The sequence below is a fragment of the Schistocerca gregaria genome, chromosome 1, assembly GCF_023897955.1.
Source record: "Schistocerca gregaria isolate iqSchGreg1 chromosome 1, iqSchGreg1.2, whole genome shotgun sequence".
NCBI classification, from domain to species: Eukaryota; Metazoa; Arthropoda; class Insecta; order Orthoptera; family Acrididae; genus Schistocerca; species Schistocerca gregaria.
In genome coordinates this window covers 1,201,421,011-1,201,436,661 of record NC_064920.1, presented here as the reverse complement: position 1 = coordinate 1,201,436,661, position 15,651 = coordinate 1,201,421,011, and the positions used below count along the sequence as shown (strand labels likewise).

Here is a 15,651-nt window from a genome sequence, read left to right as displayed (position 1 = left end):
ATGAGTTTATTTTTCCCATTCATTTCTTAAGAAATCTACATGAAATCTCCACAAACTACTCCTGTTTTTCCTTGCCTGACAAGTAGCCCAGTGATGCAACTGGATTTCTCGTCATTAGTTGAAAGTTCCCTAGAGGGGAACTGTAGACTGTTATAAATGCAAGAGAGATATTCTGCAGTAACAACTTGCAAGCACATGCTTTTTGTTTCAGATCTCCACAAAAACTGTTTGTTTCAATGCCTTTGCCTCTGTGCCTGACTTCTGGTAAGTTCCAATATCACTTACAAGCGATATTTATCGAGCACCCAACTATCACCATGGCAAATATCGATTCTGTTTACAGCACTGACAACAGTGGTGCCAAAACATGTACCAAAAAACCTGACAGTAATGTAACATATCTACTGTTGATCCAGGTCTTCATCATTGAAAACTCTGCATTTTGTGTACACAGCCAGGAGCAAATCTAGTTTTGGCATAGTTGGTTCTCCCTGTGACAAGTCACGAAATTTCTAAAATCTTGATTCTGCACTAAATGAGGTCTAAACCACATTCCACAGTATACAATATCGGAATTAACTCTCACTAGGTAAGAGTAGTGCAAGTCAGCACTGCACCAGCTTCAGTTCACCCAACTGCAGAGCACTGCTGACAAGGTTCACTATTACAAGGTGTTCTTTTGTCAACATTATAAAAAGCTATAACTAATCGCTAACCACCACCATGACAGTCACACGCTGGGTATATATTGCTTGCAAGTGATCTTGGAAATTACACAACTTTTGTTACATATGTTGCAATGCCTCCTTTTTGCAAGTTAATTTTACATAAAATGATGCTGATACTTCACTTATCTGTCCTGGAAGTTATATAGTGTTCAAAATGACACAGAACATCTATCACTTCGGAATTTTCCATGTCCTCTAGACATAAAAGAGGCTAACTATCTTGTTTTTCAGTGCTCTAATGATTTTATGAAATGATTTAATTATAGTTTTCTGTTTACTGTTGCACATATTAAAAGCCTCTTCTTCCAAAACTGTCAATCCATAACCCGACTCCACCCTCGAAATGCTTTCACAGTGTAGTTTTATCTTTGCACTTACCAGCGTAATGGACACCCACTATACTACACAGGATATGGTACCCATTATCTTCTGTTATGATGTGGCAAATGGAAGCAACCACTGAGCAAGCAGATTAGATTAGAAGCTTTACTGTTTCAAAGGAACCGAAAAAGTACTATTATCATCATCATCATCGTTATTATTATTATTTACTGCTTCTGTAGGTTGTCTGTAATAGCAAAGAGCTCCCAGTTGAAGAGATGTTTTTTCACAGTAGCTAAGTTGAATAAGAACTCACAACTCTTAAGATACATGGTTTAGAGACGATGTTTACTGGGCATTTTTGTCTTGTTTTGGTCCATACTATTACCTCTCAAAATATGGAACACTTAAAAAAATCCTTTATTAGAAAACTTGGAACTGCAGTACTAACCAAAAGAGAAAGTGATTTCTGGCTTGACAAAATTTCACTCAATTACAGTGTCAACAAATTGTTATAATGGTTAAATTAATACATCTACATGGTAACATGCAACTATATTCTGATTAAAATTACTTTGTAATTGACACTTCACGTGTTGGAGTTGGTTTCCTCCAATTAGAGTGCTCAATATCACACATGAACCGTTCACTGTTGCCCAACTCCCACAACAACTGGTCAAGTCCACTTTCAATTTCATATCCGGGATTCTTTCTTCATGTGTTTGGATCCTTATTCATGGGTCTGGCACTTTTATTTAGTGATTCATCACACATGATAAAAAGTGATGCTAATGAAACACACACATTTCATACACAGTACTACCTAAGCACTACTGGATACTTCCGCACCAGAAGCGATTCAGCATCACATATACGGTTATTATAATCACAAAGAGCAGCTTGCATTAGATAATATCGCACAATATTGAAATTTTTCAAGGCTCCACTTTTAACGTTGAGACTTTAGCACAAGAGTCATCAATATAATAGTTTCCTAGTGTTCAAGCATAGTGTAATGGTTAGCTTATGTAATGCCACTTCCTCGGACGAAAATTGAAAAAAGAAAAAATAGCAACCAATACCCCAAACATTTCCCTAAAACAAGTTCCAAATTCCATGAAAAGTGAACAAGTAACCAAAGTTCCATTTGACACTATTATCTGGATAATAACCATTAACTGAAACAAGGTTCAAATGGCTCCGAGCATCATGCGACTTAACTTCTGAGGTCATCAGTTGCCTAGAAATTAGAACTAATTAAATCTAACTAACCTAAGGACATCACACACATCCATGCCTGAGGCAGGATTCGAACCTGCAACCATAGCGGTCGCTTGGTTCCAGACTGTAGTGCCTAGAACCGCACAGCCACTCCGGCCGGCTTGAAACAAGAACCTTATAGTTAGGAATTTATCAACTTACAAAAGAAAGATAGAATCTCAGTAAACTCAAACTCAAGGTCATAGTAAATCACAGAATCATTATAATTAAAATTAGCAAAGTAGAACCAACTATCTCAAAGAATACTTCGTGCAAGTACTCTTTGAGAATCGTGAGTAATGGCTAAAGAAGATTTGATCCATTGTCACTACGTTACGAGAGTTAGCCGAAGCTGGTCAGACTTGTTTAAATACTGGTATATGTAGGCGCAGTTAGATTGTTTTTCAAGGATTGATAATTGCGATCTACTATGATGCGGTGAAACGAAACATTGACTTCAACTATAACATTGCTTAGAATTCAGATAGAGAACTACCTCATATTAGACCAAAATGAACTTTTTCGTAATTGCAAGTGGACATTGGCAATAGTTTTAAAACAGACAAGTTATAAATCTCCCCCCCCCCCCCCCCACCATCACACCCGGGAAAGCTTCTTCTTCACAGCCTTGTTAGGAAGTGATTGTTACTGTGAAATAAACCACCCTTTCATGCCAATTTACGCATTTGTGATTACAAATCACAAAATTGTTTAGAGGCATAACTGCGATCTTTTGTGTGATGCAATAATATTTGACTGAAGCGCTCGGCACATATATAGAAACTCTTCAACGTTAGGAAGCAATCGCAATGTTACAACTTATTAGAGATTTGAAATTACAAACTATGGAGAAGTTGGTGTCGGTGAAACTGAATTGAATTTATCGTTCATATTTTAATAACAATTGTTAAACCATCGAATATAAACGAGTTAATTACAACGAGTAGTGTAATATTGGTCACAAATGGTGAAGTAAATATCACGCACATGTCGAGACTTCAGTTCAGCACTGTTTTTTGTAAAGTCGTCTTTAACTAATAACAGTATCATCGCTCTACCGACTATCACCGAGTTTTAGCCAGGTCCAATCAATACTAATCTATCAACTACTAACTAGAAAAACCAGTGATGTTACACTTATCAACCTTACATGTGACAAGTCATGGGGTTGAATTCTGCCTGACAAGGCACTTATCTTGCAGACACCTTATTGACCTGCAGTACTTTGTGAACAATATTCTACACTGAACCAATAGTAATCTTCAAACTTGGAGCTATTTCATTCAGAGTTACACGTCTGTTCTCCTTTACAAACTCCTCCACTAAAGCAATGTTCTCATCCATCAATATGCGGTGAGCCTACCCTGGTCTTGGGGCATCCTCTACAATTGTTACACTACTTTTAAACTCCCTAGACCACTCTTACACTTGCTGCAACATCAAACACAAATTACTGTACTGTGCTGACATTCTGCGATGAATTTCAATTTGACACCTTAACTACACAAAAAACACAACACAAATCACTTCTAAATTGTGGTACATGTTGACAACAGGGCAGACATCTTGTTGTGGATACTGCTGCCTTCCCCTCCTTTGTAGCATCACTCTGCCACCTGTTGGTCACTTTCTGAATGTCAATGAACATTACTGATGCCTACCAACTCCATAATACAACTTTTCAAAATTTTATGGAACTCTTTTCACTTGAATCAATTTCGGAAAAAAAAAAAAAACCTCTTACTAATATATGGCTGTGGAACTGATTTTAAAGAATTCTTTCATAAGAAAACTATGAACAGTTCAGATAGCTATGGAAAGACCACTCCAACATCTCAGTAAGAAAGATCGGAAAGTAAGTGCACATGTAGCAGGTCAGCAACTGGAAGCAGTTAATTCCATAAATTATCTAGGAGTACGCATTAGGAGCGATTTAAAATGAAATGATCATATAAGGTTGATCATCGGTAAAGCAGATGCCAGACTGACATTCATTGGAAGAATCCTAAGGAAATGCAATCCGAAAACAAAGGAAGTAGGTTACAGTACGCTTGTTCGCCCACTGCTTGAATACTGCTCAGCAGTGTGGGATCCCTACCAGATAGGATTGATAGAAGAGATAGAGAAGGTCCAACGGAGAGCAGCGTGCTTCGTTACAGGATCATTTAGTAATTGCGAAACCGTTACGGAGATGATAGATAAAACTCCAGTGGAAGACTCTGCAGGAGAGACGCTCAGTAGCTCGGTACAGGCTTTTGTTAAAGTTTCGAGAACATACCTTCACCGAAGAGTCAAGCAGTATATTGCTCCCTCCTACGTATATCTCGCGAAGAGACCATGAGGATAAAATCAGAGGGATTAGAGCCCACACAGAAGCATACCGACAATCCTCCTTTCCACAACAATATGAGACTGGAATAGATGGGAGAACCGATAGAGGTACTCAGGGTCCCTCCGCCACACACTATCAGGTGGCTTGCGGAGTATGGATGTAGATGTAGATGTAAGAGCAATTTACATGCCGCGTTTCAGAACATACTGGTATCATATGCTGTTGTATGTGTACTGATAACAGAGGTTGGGGTGTTGTGGAAAGGATAAAGGCAAAATGGAAATGGACAGGACGTATCGAAAGAAGAAATGACCAAAGATGACCAAAGGCAGAAATAGATTGGAGTCCCAGATAAATACAAAGACCATAAGGCAGACCACCCGACTACCGGAGTAAAGAACTGAAGAAAGTCTGTACACTTCAACTATCAGAGAACAGACTGGTATGGAAACAGCTAATGAAGCTGTATTTGTCAGCTTAAGATTAAAGAGGATACATCTTGTATATGTCGAATTAGCTGAACAATTAAATAACTAATAAAATATCTCAGGATGTAAACGTCTTTTCAATTATTATGCTGGATAATGTAGTCTTTATAAAAAAATTCTCTGTCTTTAATTTCAAGACCAAACTTTCTAAATTTAGTTTATTAACATCTGCAAATTATTAGACATTTATAAAATAATAGAATTCTACAAAAATAGGTGACTGGTATCAGCTAATTAAGAAGGAAGGAAGGAAGATTAGTGTTTAACATCCCTTTGATGAGAAGATTGCAAGCTTAGATTAGGAAAAGATGATGAAGAAAATCGACTGTACCCTTTCAAAGGTACCATCCTTGCAATTGCCTTAGGCAATTTAGAGAATCATGAAAACCTAATCCTGAATTGTCAGGCAGGGAGTTGTACCATTGTCATACTGGATGCAAGTCTAGAATGCTAACTACTGCGCCACCTCACTCAGTGTATCAGCTAAATATTTCAACAATATGATGGTGGACGCAATTTTCTCATAATCAATAGAAAGAAAAACTTTGTTGCATCAGAGGGTAGTAATTATTCTTGATCTACAGGAATGAAAAAGGGTGCATGGGTAGTTTTCATGTCCACTTCTTACTTTTAACATTCATAATGACAATTGTCACTAAATGGGTGATACTTGGAAGATTTTGCTGATCATAACGATAACCAAGTGTAGTTAATTTGTACAGCAAGTTACTAGTTTCACTGAACCACTTTAGCTAAATGCTGGGATGATTTGTAGGAACAGGCCATGGAAATCGCCTACCCAATTTCCTACTACTTATCAGTCATTAAACATTGCCACCCTGTACAGCACAATAATCATTATAATGATAATGATAATAATCCCCCATGAACAATAGACCTTGCCGTTGGTGGGGAGGCTTGCCTGCCTCAGCGATACAGATAGCTGTACCGTAGGTGCAACCACAACGGAGGGGTATCTGTTGAAAGGCCAGACAAATGTATGGTTCCTAACTGAAGAGGGCCAGCAGCCTTTTCAGTAGTTGCAGGGGCAACAGTCTGGATGATTGACTGATCTGGCATTGTAACACTAACCAAAAGGGCCTTGCTGTTCTGGTACTGCGAACGGCTGAATGCAAGGGGAAACTACGGCCGTAATTTTTCCCGAGGGTATGCAGCTTTATGTATGCTTAAATGATGATGGCGTCCTCTTGGGTAAAATATTCCAGAGGTAAAATAGTCCCCCATTCGGATCTCCAGTGGGGACTACTCAGGAGGATGTCGTTAACAGGAGAAAAAAAACTGGCGTTCTATGGATCGGAGCGTGGAATGTCAGATCCCTTAATCGGGCAGATAGGTTAGAAAATTTAAAAAGGGAAATGGATAGGTTAAAGTTGGATATAGTGGGAGTCAGTGAAGTTTGGTGGCAGGAGTAACAAGGCTTTTGGTCAGGTGAATACAGGGTTATAAATACAAAATCAAATAGGGGTAATGACGGAGTAGGTTTAATACTGAATAAAAAAATAGGAGTGCAGGTAAGCTAGTACCAACAGCATAGTGAACGCATTATTGTGGCCAAGATAGACACGAAGCCCACACCTACGACAGTAGTACAAGCCTATATGCCAACTAGCTCTGCAGATGACGAAGAAATTGAAGAAATGTATGATGAGACAAAAGAAATTATTCAGACAGTGAAGGGAGACGAAAATTTAATAGTCATGGGTGAGACTGGAATTTGGTAGTAGGAAAAGGGAGAGAAGGAAATGTAGTAGAGTGAATATGGATTGGGGCTAAGAAATGAAAGAGGAAGCCGCCTGGTGGAATTTTGCACAGAACACAACTTAATCAAAGCTAACACTTGGTTCAAGAATCATAAAAGAAGGTTGTATACATGGAAGAACCCTGGAGATACTGACAGGTTTCAGATAGATTATATAATGGTAAGACAGACATTTAGGAACCAGGTTTTAAATTGTAGGACATTTCCAGGGGAAGATGTGGACTCTGACCACAATCTATTGGTTATGAACTGTAGATTAAAACTGAAGAAACTGGAAAAAGGTGGGAATTTAAGGAGCTGGAACCTGGATAAACTGACTAAACCAGAGGTTGTACAGAGTTTCAGAGAGACATAAGGGAACAATTGACAGGAATGGGTAGCTCTGAGGGATGAAGTAGTGAAGGCAGCAGAGGATCAAGTAGGTAAAAAGACGAGGGCTAGTAGAAATCCTTGGGTAATGGAAGAAATATTGAATTTAATTGACGAAGGGAGAAACTACACAAATGCAGTAAATGAAGCAGGCAAAAAGGAATACAAACGTCTCAAAAATGAGATTAACAGGAAGTGCAAAATGGCTAAGCAGGCATGGCTAGAGGACAAATGTAAGGATGTAGAGGCTTATCTCACTAGGGGTAAGATAGATACTGCCTACAGGAAAATTAAAGAGACCTTTGGAGATAAGAGAACCACTTGTATGAACATCAAGAGCTCAGATGGAAACCCAGTTCTTAGCAAAGAAGGAAAAGCAGTAAAGTGGAAGGAGTACATAGAGGGTCTATACAAGGGCGATGTACTTAAGGGCAATATTATGGAAATGGAAGAGGATGTAGGAGAAGATGAAATGGGAGATATGATACTGTGTGAAGACTTTGACAGAGCACTGAAAGAACACAGAGTCAAAACAAGGCCCAGGGAGTAGACAACATTCCATTAGAACTACTGACGGGCTTGGGAGAGCCAGTCATGACAAAACTCTACCAGCTGGTGAGCAAGAGGTACGAGACAGGTGAAATACCCTCAGACTTCAAGAAGAATATAATAATTCCAATCCCCAAGAAAGCAGATGTTCAATCCCCAAGAAAGCAGATGTTGACAGATGTGAAAATTACCTCAGACTTCAAGAAGAATATAATAATTCCAATCCCCAAGAAAGCAGATGTTGACAGATGTGAAAATTACCGAACTAACAGTTGAATAAGTCACAGCTGCAAAATAGTAACACAAATTATTTACAGACAAATGGAAAAACTGGTAGAAGCTGAACTCTGGGAAGATCAGTTTGGATTCCGTAGAAATGTTGGAACACGTGAGGCAATATTGACCTTACGACTTATCTTAGGAAATAGATTAAGGAAGGGCAAAACTACGTTTCTAGCATTTGTAGACTTAGAGAAAGCTTTTGACAATGTTGATTGGAATACTCTCATTCAAATTCTGAAGGTGGCAAGGATAAAATTCAGGGAGCGAAAGGCTATTTACAATTTGTACGGAAACCAGATGGCAGTTATAAGAGTCGAGGGACATGAAAGGGAAGCAGTGGTTGGGAAGGGAGTGAGACAGGGTTCTAGCCTCTCCCCGATGTTGTTCAATCTGTATATTGAGCAAGCAGTAAAGGAAACAAAAGAAAAATTCGGAGTAGGTATTAAAATCCATGGAGAAGAAATAAAAACTTTGAGGTTCACCGATGGCATTGTAATTCTGTCAGAGACAGCAAAGGACTTGGAAGAGCAGTTGAACAGAATGGACAGAGTCTTGAAAGGTGGATATGATGAACATCAACAAAAGCAAAACGGATAATGGAATGTAGTCGAATTAAGTCATGTGATGCTGAGGGAATTAGATTAGGAAATGAGACACTTAAAGTGGTAAAGGAGTTTTGCTATTTAAATAACTGATGATGGTCGAAGTAGAGAGGATATAAAACGTAGACTGGCAATGGCAAAGAAAGCGTTTCTGATAAAGGGAAATTTATTAACATCAAGTATAGATTTAAGTGTCAGGAAGTCGTTTCTGAAAGTATATGTATGGAGTGTAGCCATGTATGGAAGTGAAACATGGACAATAAATAGTTTGGGCAAGAAGAGAATAGAAGCTTTCGAAATGTGGTGCTACAGAATGCTGAAGATTAAATGGGTAGATCACATAAGTAATGAGGAGGTATTGAGTAGAATTGGGGAGAAGAGGAGCTTGTGGCACAACTTGACTAGAAGAAGGGATCGGTTGGTAGTACATGTTCTGAGGCATCAAGGGATCACCAATTTAATATTGGGGGGCAGTGTGGAGGGTAAAAATCGTAGGAGGAGACCAAGAGATGAATACATTAAGCAGATTCAGAGGGATGTAGGCTGCAGTATGTACTGGGAGATGAAGAAGCTTGCACAGGATAGATTAGCATGGAGAGCTGCATCAAACCATTCTCAGGACTGAAAACCGCAACAACAACAACAACAACAACAACAACAACAATAATAATAATAATAATAATAATAACACCTATGTCAATCTTAAAGGACGTTAGATGCAATAATGAACTGTATGAACAAGTTTTGGACAAATCTGAAGACTAAGTAGCAAGGGCTTGATCGTAGCTGATCAATGAACCCTGGGAAAGGAAAGGGTAGGATTATTCTGACAGCATAGGAACATGCTATGGAAAAGGAAAGGGTAGGAGTATTCTGACGACATAAGAACATCACATGCATGCTGTTTAAGACAGAACTGAGAAAGCAGTTGACCTTAAGCGCAGACATAGCATAATTCTTGAGGAAACAACCAACCACATCCTGAGCTGTTGTACAAGGATTTCACAGACATATAACCAGAGGCACAACATTCTGGCATATATGTTACAATGCAACTTACGCTAACTGGTACGATCATCAGCCTGAAACATTGGTCAAAAATAAATACGGCAAACCACTGACTTCAGACTAATCAAACACAAAACTCTCACAAACTGAACATCCCCTGTGCAGAAAAAGAAAGCATTGATTGTTCACATCGCTATATTAGACAATAGCAAACTCGACAAACGACAGTTGAGAAAGTTGCAAGATACAAAGGTCTGCAAATCAACCTTACTTAGTAGCTCTGACAAATTAGTAAACTGATATTAGTAGTTTCTGGCACATCAGGTGCAATGCCAAAAGAATTCAGTGGGGTCTTGAAATCACTGGTGCTGATAAAATATCCATCTTTCAGTTACACCACCACCACCACCACCACCACCACCACCACCACCACGACCACCACCAATCTTCAAATCATTACTTATTTTTTACTTAGTGGAATGACCCAAGGATGGTTTAGAACAAGAGGAGTAGAATGTAATAAGCAAGGAAATAATTACAGCAGGATAGAAAATTCCACATATACATAAAGTAAAAGCAAAGATGACTCAGGAAACACTCGAGCTTATGGAAGAAGAGCATAATGGAAATTTTCAAATGAGGTAGGAATGCACCAGCGAAGATGCAAATTAACAGGGAGTGCAAAGAGGCTAAATGGGAAATACTGAGGAGAATATGTGAAGATATTAAGAAAGATATGACTCTAGGTACAGAAGAAACTGAAAGCATTTGAATGTGATGCTCTCAAAGTAAGTTGGAAATTAAGAGAACAGATGAGGTGCAAAATGAAGTAGTAAAAAGGGTGACAACTGAAGTCTACAGGGAACAGTTACTTGAAGAAGGGACAGCTTGGTACTGGAAGGAGCAGTACGTAAAAATAATTACAAAGGCAGACAAAGACTAGAACATCCAAAACAGGTTATGGAAGATGCTGAGAAGAAAAGATTAGCACAAGAGAGACAAAGATGACATGCCATTAGTGAATTGGGAAAACTGGTTCACTGAAGGAAAAAAAATATTGCGATACATACCTGGTCGACAATGCCTTCTAGCGATGACAGGACGGTGGGGTGGATGTCACGGAGCATATGCATCACGCGGGAGCAGCGCCACATGGGTGGCGTCGCCCTTATAGGGCCAGCCTCTGACGCCACCTGCTGACCATCAGCTGCAAAGAGAGAGATTCCTCAGGGTCACATATTGAGTAAACAAGAAAGTGTGAAGTAAAATACAGTCATTATCATACAATATTCTTCCCCAACAAATTTATTAAATGTCAAAACAACAATACAAGAGAGAATAAATATACTGTTTGCTACGGAAAACTAAAGCTATTCTTTCACTGCTTTTCCCTCAGCTGTGTTTATCGTTTATTTTCAATTGATTTTGAAACGAGTAAGCCTTCATCATCAGGAAATTTTGCCCAATTATGGATGTGATATACCCCTGCAAATGTGTCCTATTAATGTACACCAGCATCCTCCGTTAAGATAACAGTAGGCCTATAGCTGCCAATAAATTAAAATTATACATACAGCAGATCAGGAAAGTGGTAAAAGAATAGCCTTTGATTTCAATAAAAAAGTATTTAACAGCAGACATCCCCAATTTCCACTGTCGGGGAAGCAACAATGAAATAAAAACAAACCTCAAACTTTGCACACTTACTAGTCCCTCTTTACACAAACCCCTGCAAGTTTATATACTGTCACAGCAATGAACAACATACACTGTGACAGTAAGGCCTCGTCCTATGTAAGCGACAGAACTGCACAACAGCTTCAGATGACAAAACACCACCGCAGTCCTATTGGGGCAATGTCCATGGCACTGCCTGTTCTCCGTTACACAACTAGAGACGTTTGAATTCAAACATGTTTGAATCTCATCACTGCAGCATGTGTAACAGTGAGAGCGACAGTTACAAAAGTTCTCAGCAAAGCAGTGGAGTGGACAAGCCAGTTAGGTGAAAAAATTTTATTCTTGTGCATCTAACAGTTTGGTATCTCTGCCTGATAAAGGTCTGAATTTATTTTCATTATTCATCATAGTTACTGTCATGATATAGCAAGCTGGGAGCTCTTTACTTCCTCTATTGTTTTGCCATCTGCCTCCTTAAATTCATTTTATTTTCATTTTTGTCTAATTACTATTAACATGCATGAGTATAATCTGCATTTCCACAAAACAGAAAGGTGGGCACTCAGTCTTAAGGAATATAGCACCAGGTCTAATTTTGTCCTTCATTTTGTGTATGTAATTAATTTCTTAATTTCTTCTTCTTTCATTTCACCCTCTTTGGGGTACGCTGGATCAATCATTTCTTTGTGCGTTGTTCTTTTCTTAGGGCCCAGTATTTCTTCATTCTTTCTGATCTTCTCCTCCTCTCTTCTTCCAAGATGAAGGGTTTGGACTTTTGTGTGAATTTGCCTTGGAACCTTATGTTTTCATCTTTAGTAATTAATTTAGCAGTTTGATCAATAAGTGAATTTTCTGAAATCTTAAATTCCACTAGGTCTTTCTCAGTTTCTTTCAACCAGTTGGGCTTCGTTTTTCGGTTACGGAAGAAGTCAAAGATTTGTTTAGTTAATCTGTTGGAATTCATTCTGACAGGATGACCATAAAAATTTATTCTCTTTTTTCGCATAGAATCTGGTTTTTCAATTTTCTTGTAGAGTTTCATTTTTGATGTATATAATCTTATTGTCTTGAAATTTTGGCCCAATGATTTTTCTTAAAATTTTTCTTTCCTTTAGCTCAAGTTTCTCCATTTGGCCTTTGAAATTCATGTTAAGTGTTTCTGCTGCATACAGTGCTTCTGGCTTAATCACTGTCTTGTAATGTATAATTTTGGACCCCCACGGAAGGGATTTTTTGTTGTATGAATTTTTTGTTAGTTGGAAGGCCAATTCAAGTTTATTTTTTCTGGATTCCATTGCTTTGCTTTCCCCAGCATTTCAACTAATCCATTCTCCGAGATATTTGAATTCTTTTACTATTTCAATCTTCTGTTCTTGAATTTTGAGGTATTTACATCAGTGCTTGATGTTTGTCAATATGTTAGTTTTTTCAAAGGAGATGTGAAGATCAATTTTAGCTGCTTGTTTCTTTAGTTCAAGGATTTGCTCCCGTGCTTCTTCCACTGTTTCAGCAAACAGGGCCATATCATCTGCAAAAGCAATGCAATTTACTTTAAGGTTCTTCCTTTTGCAACCCAGTGTTATACCACTCTTAATATTTGTGTTCCATTCTCAGACTACTTTCTCAAGCGCACATTTGAACAGCAACGGTGAGAGCCATCACCCTGTCGCACTCCCCTTTTTATTTCAAAGGGTTCCGATAGTTCGCCCATAAATTTAACTTCCGAAAATGTATTTGCAAGGGTCGCTTTTATAATATCAGTTGTTTTCTTATCCAAACCCATTTCTGCCAGGACTGATAACAGAGATTCTCTATCAATCAAATCATATGCTTTTTTGAAATCAATGAAGGAGATTACATATGTCTTTGCCCTTGATTTTTGGTATGCTTTAATGTTTTTGAGGTTTAGTATTTGTTCCGAACATGATCTACCCTTTCTAAAACCTCCCTGGTATTCCACGATTTGCGGATCCAATTGCGGCTCTGCCCTGTTAAAAAGGACTTTAGAAAGAATCTTTTATGTTATATGCAGCAGTGGTATTCCTCTGCAATTGTTGGGGCCTGTCCTCAAACCTTTCTTGTGTGTAGGGTGGATGAGAGCTGTTCTCCATACTGCGGGGATCTCTTCTTCTTTCCAGATTTGATCGAAAACTCACTTTAGGGATGTAACTGCATTTTTGTCAGCCTTTTTCCATAGTTTGGCCACTATTTGATTTTCTCCGGACGCCTTGTTGTTTTTAAGTTCTGAAATGACCTTCTGTCGTTCTTCAGTCGTCGGTGGTTCTGAATCCGGCTTCTCACGGTTGTTGGGGATGGATTCAAAATTTTCAAGGATGGGTTCACAGTTGAAGAGTTTCTCAAAGTAGCCTGCTAGTATTTTGCAGTTTTCCGTGTTGTTGTGAGCGATGGTCCCATTTACATCTCGAAATTGGAGGGTGGCTGTTTTGTATCTTGATAACCTTTGTTTGAAAGTTCTGTAAAAGCTTCTTGTGTTATTTTTAGCAAATTCTTCATCAATTTGGAGGAGAGTTTTGTTTTCGTGTGTCATATTAATCCTTTTTCAGGGTGTATACGTGGACAAGGAAAAAAAAAATTCCCGGATTTCCCGGTTAAAAATACACTTTCTCCCGAGTGAAAACATACTTTTCCCCTGTTAACTGAGAGTATATTTTCTCTTGGAACAAGTCCTTTGAATGATTGTGGTTTTATACACGGGAGTAGAATTTCCCAGCACTTTAGAAAACTAAACACAGGGGGGAAAAAATGCGTTTTGGAAAGATCTTTGATGGGCAGCAACATGTACGCATTGAAATTGAGATTGTGATGCGCATTTGTAAGCTAGTCATGGCTCATGTCACGTGATCTCGCCAACCGATCACAGCGGGTATTCAGAGCTTAGGACACGTGATGTAGTCATCCAATAGCAACATCACTGTTAACTAGCGCGAACGCACAAACAGAAAAAAGTTAATGGTTTAAATTAATATACATAGTGTTGCTACACGAAACGCAAAGCTTTCACATATAATATTGGTCTATAAGATCAAAACTGAAGAAATTGCAAAAAGGTGGGAATTTAAAGAGATGGGACCTGGATAAACTGACTAAACCAGAGGTTGTACAGAGTTTCAGGGAGAGCATAAGGGAACAATTGACAGGATTGGGGGAAAGGAATACAGTAGAAGAAGAATGGGTAGCTCTGAGGGATGAAGTAGTGAAGGTAGCAGAGGATCAAGTAGGTAAAAAGACGAGGGCTAGTAGAAATCCTTGAGTAAAAGAAGAAATATTGAATTTAATTGACGAAGGGAGAAACTACACAAATGCAGTAAATGAAGCAGGCAAAAAGGAATACAAACGTCTCAAAAATGAGATTAACAGGAAGTGCAAAATGGCTAAGCAGGCATGGCTAGAGGACAAATGTAAGGATGTAGAGGCTTATCTCACTAGGGGTAAGATAGATACTGCCTACAGGAAAATTAAAGAGACCTTTGGAGATAAGAGAACCACTTGTATGAACATCAAGAGCTCAGATGGAAACCCAGTTCTTAGCAAAAAAGGGAAAGCAGGAAAGTGGAAGGAGTACATAGAGGGCCTATACAAGGGCGATGTACTTGAGGGCAATATTATGGAAATGGAAGAGGATGTAGGAGAAGATGAAATGGGAGATATGATACTGTGTGAAGAGTTTGACAGAGCACTGAAAGAACAGGGTCAAAACAAGGCCCCGGGAGTAGACAACATTCCATTAGAACTACTGACGGGCTTGGGAGAGCCAGTCATGACAAAACTCTACCAGCTGGTGAGCAAGATGTACGAGACAGGTGAAATACCCTCAGACTTCAAGAAGAATATAATAATTCCAATCCCCAAGAAAGCAGATGTTGACAGATGTGAAAATTACCGAACTATCAGTTTAATAAGTCACAGCCGCAAAATAGTAACACAAATTATTTACAGACAAATGGAAAAACTGGTAGAAGCTGAACTCTGGGAAGATCAGTTTGGATTCCGTAGAAATGTTGGAACACGTGAGACAATATTGACCTTACGACTTATCTTAGGAAATAGATTAAGGAAGGGCAAAACTACGTTTCTAGCATTTGTGGACTTAGAGAAAGCTTTTGACAATGTTGACTGGAATACTCTCTTTCAATTTCTGAAGGTGGCAAGGGTAAAATTCAGGGAGCGAAAGGCTATTTACAATTTATACAAACCCAGATGGCAGTTATAAAAGTCGAGGGGCATGAAAGGG

General features: G+C 38.8%; 1 protein-coding gene across 4 annotated transcripts in view; it reads right to left on the bottom strand.

Moving 5' to 3' along the window:
• The window catches only part of LOC126284735 (transformation/transcription domain-associated protein), a 392,578-nt gene that overhangs the window by 61,985 nt on the left and 314,942 nt on the right, over positions 1-15,651 (bottom strand). For all 4 annotated transcript variants that reach the window (XM_049983877.1, XM_049983882.1, XM_049983889.1 and 1 more), the window contains one exon: positions 10,790-10,926. In XM_049983877.1, the coding sequence (XP_049839834.1) occupies positions 10,790-10,926 (137 nt within the window). The remainder of the gene's footprint in view (positions 1-10,789; positions 10,927-15,651) is intronic.